This window comes from Penaeus chinensis, chromosome 27 (assembly GCF_019202785.1).
Source record: "Penaeus chinensis breed Huanghai No. 1 chromosome 27, ASM1920278v2, whole genome shotgun sequence".
NCBI lineage: Eukaryota > Metazoa > Arthropoda > Malacostraca > Decapoda > Penaeidae > Penaeus > Penaeus chinensis.
In genome coordinates, this window is record NC_061845.1 from 26208985 (window position 1) to 26216323 (window position 7339).

The following is a 7339-nucleotide window of genomic DNA, read 5'->3' on the forward strand; positions in this document are numbered from 1 at the left end:
TTACTGGCAGCAGATATGTAGAAATCCTCGGAGGTTTTCCTCCCAACAGTTTGGGCCATGGTGTTTCCTAAAACGGATCCCTTCTATCTTAAGGTCAACAGCCGCATCCATACTCGCTGTGTTGTCTTTGATTGGTTTCGTGAACATCCCGTCATCGCGCTTGTCACATCCACCCAGATCTCCGGATTTAAACCCAACGGAAACCGTGTGGGCAGCTATGTCAAAATATATGCATCAAGACCACACTCGTAATCGTGTCGCAGTCATGAGTAATGCTTTGCAAGCATAGGAACGTCTATGCTGAGAGGCAGGCGTGCGTTGACAGCCGAGTTAGTGGCGTCTATGTTTCGACCTTGAATGGTTTTGACATTATGGGGTAGGGAACAAAATATTGAACTTGAATGTATTACCAACATCTTATTTTCCTTGTTTTGATCTTAATGAAATGTCAATAGTCATTAGGTAATATAATAATAATAAACCGTGTGAGTAGCACCTGTCTGGCAATACCAAACACGTCTCTCCTATCATGATTGATTGATTGTATAAGGAAGCTAATTGATAAGTGAAAGTATTATACGATATTTGTGGTACTTTGTGAATGACCAAAAGTAGTTGGAAAATCAGGGGTACCAACAGTTTAACTTTGACAAAATTTCGTTCTCAGAGTGTTTAGCAAAATTCTAATTATTTTCTAGTTTTGTGTAGCTGTAAATGGAAGGTATGCTAAGGAATAGGGAGGGTTAGCAGTGTACTTCATAGCGTAAGGTAGGGATACGTGTACAATCATGCATACCTATTTTAGCTGCGCATGCACGAACTAATTGAAGGAAAGTAAATTTCAGAGGAAATGTAGGAGTCGAAGGCAAAACCAAGTAGAGAGAGCAGATAAAAAGAGGCAGAGAAAGAAGAAAATAATAAGTTATTTAGTTGTAGTGGTATGGATATTAACAGTAGTTGTAATATCAGTGTTAATATACAAGGTAGTAGAAAAAAAAAAGGGGTTGAAGGAAGAAAATTTGAGAAAAGCGATAGATAGTCGGACAGGGATGAGCATGAAAGCAATTTGCAACAACCTTGATGCCACTTGAACTCCCCCCCCCCCCCCCTTTCTACATAATTGGCCCCTCTTGTTCATTTCATCCTCCATAGTTTGTTAATTTCTTTCCATTTTCAGTCAAATAGTTGTAAATGTTTTGGGAACTAGCTGGCAGTTCCTGGCCACACAAGTCCTTCCCTAGTATTGGGAAGGTCTTTTGTAAATATAAAAATATAGGAATGGACTTTCATTACTGCATTAGCTATATATGTACTTGATAAAACGAACTTATGGCATTCTAAAAATATAATGCATAAAAACATAAGACTAAATCAGTCAGTGTACATCTTTTAAAAAACTTTGATGAAAAAAAATTGTCAAAGTGCTCCAGAGTATTTTTCAATAAGCTATATTCTTGTATATAAAACCCATCTATGTATAACAAAAGGAAAGGAAAACAAGTCATGACAAGTAATGTATTTATTTTCACTTAACGGTTGGACTTGGCAACACGTTCCAACTCGTCCTTCTTCTTGATGGCGTAGCTGTTGGATGATCCCTGTAATAGGAACAGATATTAGAACTGAAAACTATGAACACGAGGATTCATTTGAAATCAAATGGCTCCTTCACCTTGATGTATAATATTTTAAGGACCCTGAACCTATTTTTTTTACTCTTAAATCAAAATATATCTACATCAACTATGAAATATTACTGCCATATCTCAATTCTAAATCTGAAACCAAATGTGAAGTAAAACAAGGTGAATAATGAAATTAGTAGTAGTAAGATTAAAAGTTCACTGATAGTAGTATATTCTCAAACTCCTCCTTTGGCATGAAAGTGTCCGTATCAGAAACAGTTAATGGTTCATGGTTTAAACAAATAAATGTGTTGGACATCAAACAGTCTTTTAGCACTATGGTAAAGTACTGTGGCTGTTAGACTTGAGAGAGAAAATTGGTGAAAACGAGCACAGCTTCTTAAAGATACAAAAGAGCATAATATCGAGAAAGGATGGTAGTCCCGATTCAACTGGAGAGGATTGCAAGGCACCTAGGTATAATTGAAGATTGCAGTGGGGGATTGTGTCAAGATGAATGAGAAGGGAGGCCAAGGCTGAATATACATGGCAACCATAAACAAACATGAAGAGGATCTGGGTAAAATGGAGATATATAGCCCAGGATTTATGCAAGAGTAAAAAAAGTTGGAGGCAACTGTGGGCTTTCTTTAACCCTTTGTTCACAGGTGCCATCTACTATCATGCCACAGCAGCATTGCACCGATGCCATAGGCGACTTCCCTACAGATGCGGCTCATACAGATATACCTGTTTGATGGAACACACAGCTGCCAAAAAGCCCACTCACATTGGGTAACAAAAGATATAAAGACCTCATCAAAAATTACACCAAGAATCTTTTTTGAAGGGCAGAATTGGATTGGAGCAGCTTATAGAAAAAGGAGGTTGGGAGCCATGAGAAAGAGGGATGGGATAGAAAATCTAAAGTTGCAGTTGGTCACCTAACAGAACAGAACAACACAGGGATGACCAGGATACCTGGTGGTAGGGATGAAACTATGCCATTTACTGCAACGAGGAACAATGTGGTGCCAAGTCCACTGCCCTGAGGGACTTATGAACCACCATGTGGTATCAAATGCCTTTTCTATATCAAAGACAATACCGAATCATAGCATGCAAATGCTGATGTAATTTATCTCTTGAGATGAACAAGGGGATCAGCTGTGCTTTGGTTGCAGCGAATTCCAAACTGATTTAGAGAGAGAAGGCTGTAGTATTCAAGAAACCACATTAGCCAAAAGTTAACCATCCTATACAGTTGCTTGCATAAGTAGTCTGCAAGTACTATGGTACAGTAGTTTTGAGGAAGGATATTTGGTTTTATGAAAGGTATCACAAGGGCTTCACACCAATGGTGGGGAAAGTTTCCAGAAAAATATACCCTTCCAAATTCTTGTGTTCTGTGCTTAGACTGAATTATCATCCCCCCCCCCCCCTACTTTTTTTTTTTTTTTTTTTTTTTTACCAGTGATTATCTTTTAATACAAAATAATGGTACTGAAAAGCCCTAATTTAGCATAAATAGGCATTAATTTATGTTTTGCATTTGCTATATAAATAAATCAGTTGATATATAAATTTATTCCCCCCTCCTTATCAGTATTGCAGAACACTTCTCTTCCATGATTCCATAGAAGTAATAAGATTTATAGATTTTCATTATACACCCAAGAGTAGATGGGATTCAGGGCCCTCTAAGTACAAAAAAAAAAAAAAATAAAAAAATAATAAAGGTAAATGAAAAAATAAGGAAGTAGTTATAAGCATTTCAGATATCTACAACAAAATATCACATGAATGCAGAAATACCTTGGCAGCGTTGATGAGCTCATCAGCAAGACATTCAGCAATGGTCTTGATGTTACGGAAAGAGGCCTCACGGGCACCAGTGGTCAAGAGCCAGATGGCCTGAAAATAAAATAGGCAAGCCGTATAAATACAAAATTCATTCCAGAAATTAGGTGTACTACCAATGGAAAAAAAAAATAACTATTTTAACTGTCTGGAGAGGTCCTATCACAGATGCAAAAACCATAGTGAAATAAGAACACTTCCCATTTCATCTAGCACAGTTCCGACACTGTTGTAGCAATGTGTACTACATCAGCTTTAATCTGTGCAAATTAACAGGAAAATTTTGAGGTATCTATCAAAAAATATTTTTTTTCACCATCTCTGTGTGTTGTTTCTCAATGTTTGAGCTTGTTTGAACAAGAAAAATCTTTCATAACTTTAAAAGCATTACTTTGGTCTTCATAGGGGCTTAAAGGAGAGTATGTTTAGGTTAATACTTGGTAATTCTTTCTTCTAATGTATTTCTGTGAACATTCTCACCTGGTTAACACGACGCAGTGGAGACACATCAACAGCCTGACGTCTGACAGTACCAGCACGACCAATACGTGTGGAGTCCTCACGGGGACCAGAGTTGATGATTGCATTCACCACAACCTGAACTGGGTTCTGTAAATATGAAAATACAGAAATTATGAAGGATTCATGGCCAGATACTACATGAATGAGATTCTGAACAACTTTTTTTGATAAGCTGAAGAATCAAAGCTTCAGCAAATTAATAATATGCCACTATAATCCATCAAGACAATACATATACAAAGTATGGCAATCCACAAAGGATCATCCTGGCTGTGAAATATTGCTTACCTCTCCAGTGAGGAGGTGGATGATCTCGAAGGAGTGCTTGACAATGCGGACAGCCATGAGCTTCTTGCCGTTGTTGCGACCGTGCATCATGAGGGAGTTGGTCAGACGTTCCACAATGGGGCACTGAGCCTTGCGGAAACGCTTGGCAGCATAGCGGCCAGCAGAGTGGGGCAGGTACTTGGCATAGTACTTCTTCACAGCAATGTAATCCTGTAAAGCAGTATCATAAGTTATTTTATCTACCAATAAGATGACATTTACACAAGCATATCACAATGTTCAAAAGCTTTCAAAAATTGAACTGCAACTAACCTGGAGGGACATGTCGCTGAGCTGCACCTCATCTAGGGACCATTTGCCAAAGAGCTTGATCTCTGGCAGTTCAGGGGCCTCCACCTCCCCCTTGGGGGCTCCTTGTGCATCTTCAAAGTCAACCATCTGTAAATAAGGGGTGAAAGTTCAATTTTCTCATCATTATCTAAATTTTCTTATCTGATTTCCAGCAAATGAACTAGACATGCTATAATAACACCCTCTGAATGACGCTATAAACCTAATCAAGACTTTCCATGAACAACTGCTTCAAAATTGTTCTCTAAGGCTATCCAATTTTTATTCTACAGATTACTTTTTTTAAGGTGGTCATTTCAGCATGAAGATGCATAAAAGGAAACATGAATTTATAATAACTTGGAGAGGAAAATGGATATCATCTTATAGAGTATAAGAAATAAGAGTTATAAACAATGCAGGTAGAGCTGCTGTGGCCTCATTTGCCATGAAATTACAAAAATATCCACTGCATATCACCACTCAGATTAACCCCTAGATGACAGGTGAAGAAAAAAATAAAAAAATAAAAAATAAACTACACTCTGGAAATTAATGGCAATGCACCAACTTTGAGCGCGGGAGTTTGGTACATCAAGCCGAAACACCGGCTTGTAGCGCTTTGGCACGCCACCGTGGCATACAGCCACACTACAGATCAAGCAGTTTTGACGCCTCACTGCGTGACCCATTGGGAAGGGGTTAAGTCTACAACACCCTTACACAGCCACATTTTCTACAAGTTAGCATGAAGTGCTAACTTCACGAGAGACAAATAGATTCCATGAGACTAAAAAATATCATACTTGCAAGACTCCCCCTTGTATGCCTTAGAATGCTTTAGCAATTTGCTAGATTCAAGCTTTCAGCACATGTCACCGGGAATGTAGACTAGGCATGCCATGGCATGTACGTACAAGCCACCTAGTGGGAACTGGTTAATATCCAAATGGTAATTCCTTGCACAGACTCCATATCTTCAAGTATTCCATACCTACATGCAATATGAAAATTATTTTCTTGTCCTCCCAGAGCCAGCTCTCTTCACAGATGGTACATTCTACTCTTACCAAAAGGAGTAACAAGAGCACCTTCCTAAATGCTGAGTTTAATTACACTCCAAGAGCCTTGTGCACTCATGGCAACCATTCCCATCACCCCAACTCTCTGCCAAATTTTGCCATTAACCCAATGGCGCCGGGTATAGCAAATTAAAAAAAACTCTACGCTCTGGCGAACGGCGGCACCGCGCCGACTCTGAGCGCGTGATATCGGTCCATCAAGCCGAATCATTGCCTCGAGGCGTTTTGGCGCGGCGCCGCTGCGGACAGCCGCACGCCGCACATCGTGCGTATTGTTATGACGGCGATAGCCGTGACCCGTCGCCATTGGGTTAAGGCATGTTTACATCAACCAGCCCTCAAGCCAAAAATTTTCACAATGTAATAGTCACATCACCTGGATTATAGGGGTTATTGAATATTTTGAACAAGACTGCATCAAGCAATATCATGGCCACAATGTTCTACAACTCTCAGGACAAATTTATCTGTATAATCAAATCCATTTACCATCAAATCTATTGCTTGGCCTGATTTCTCATCTGATAAAATGTCCGGGAAGTCTAGAAACATTTATCAGCCCAGAATATATACGAATGTTTGGGAGCACAAAACATGGAAAACATGGGCTAAAAACATTTTTCATAACTAATAATTTCATATTTTCTCTATTGTATTTAGTTTTTCTGACGAAGATGTAACCGAAACCAATTAAATAAACATCTTTTATTGTGAAGATACTTAATTCTCAAACATACCTTTACTATGGTATTTCCTTTGCAAGTTGATTTGATTTGTGGAAGACAATACTGTTATACATTTATGTGATAATTAACAAGGGGAAAAACAAGTTGCATTGGCAAGAATGAACTAAAAATTAAAATAGACCAAAAACTCCCACAAGAAGAGCAAGTCCATGGCCAACAGGTGGGGTCCAGAGGGGGAGCCCTTGATGGGATAATATGGCGACTGAATGAAGGTCTGGGGGTGTAGCCTCCATATCTGGAAGGTTTATGATTCACATAGCAATGATTGTGGATTTCCAAAGGAGTGGCTGGAGTAATAGGTACATCTCAGTGTGGTCGCTTTAAACCATAATACTTTCATTTATGTTATTTGGGTTAATCTTTACAGTATAGATCCACTAAGGCAAGGTAAATTTAAGATGTTCTTGTACACAAGTAAAAGTTGAAGTCATCTGTACAAGATACAATCTGCAGACAAACGGAAGTGCCACAAATAAAGGAAAAAGACCGCAGAAAGCCCTGCTCAGAGCCAAGGTCCACTCGGTGCTCCCAAATTCCAGCTCTATCTTGCTAGGCATACCAAGGTGATAAATTTCCCCCAGACGGATAGGAGGGCAGAGCCTCGCATCAACCCTCCCCTTAGGCAGTGACCAAAGGGCACGCCCAGACACGGGAACTTAGATTGTTGAATAAATTTCGAGATGTGGAGTTTGGGACTTAGTATCTGGCAAGTGCGTCTGTAATGTGGTGAATTCCCATTAGTTGCAACGATAAATAACACAAGATTCACACACATTACAACGTGAATAATTGAGACCAGGAACAATTTTGCAAGGTTGGATAGCAACGTGAAACTAAAAAAAAAAGAAAAGAAAAAAAACTACTCTCGTTCTCTATCCTTTTTTTT

The 7339-nt window shown here is 39.1% G+C and overlaps 1 protein-coding gene across 2 annotated transcripts in view; it reads right to left on the minus strand.

Annotated features, from left to right (window-relative positions):
* Positions 1–1504: 1504 nt before the first annotated feature.
* LOC125039485 (40S ribosomal protein S5) overlaps positions 1505–7339 on the minus strand; it is a 6315-nt gene continuing 480 nt past the window's right edge. For both annotated transcript variants that reach the window (XM_047633484.1, XM_047633485.1), the window contains exons 2-6: positions 4608–4733; positions 4296–4505; positions 3966–4094; positions 3441–3539; positions 1505–1598 (exon numbers count right to left, since the gene is read on the minus strand). In XM_047633484.1, coding sequence (XP_047489440.1) covers positions 1530–1598; positions 3441–3539; positions 3966–4094; positions 4296–4505; positions 4608–4733 — 633 coding nt within the window. In that variant the 3' untranslated portion in view covers positions 1505–1529. The remainder of the gene's footprint in view (positions 1599–3440; positions 3540–3965; positions 4095–4295; positions 4506–4607; positions 4734–7339) is intronic.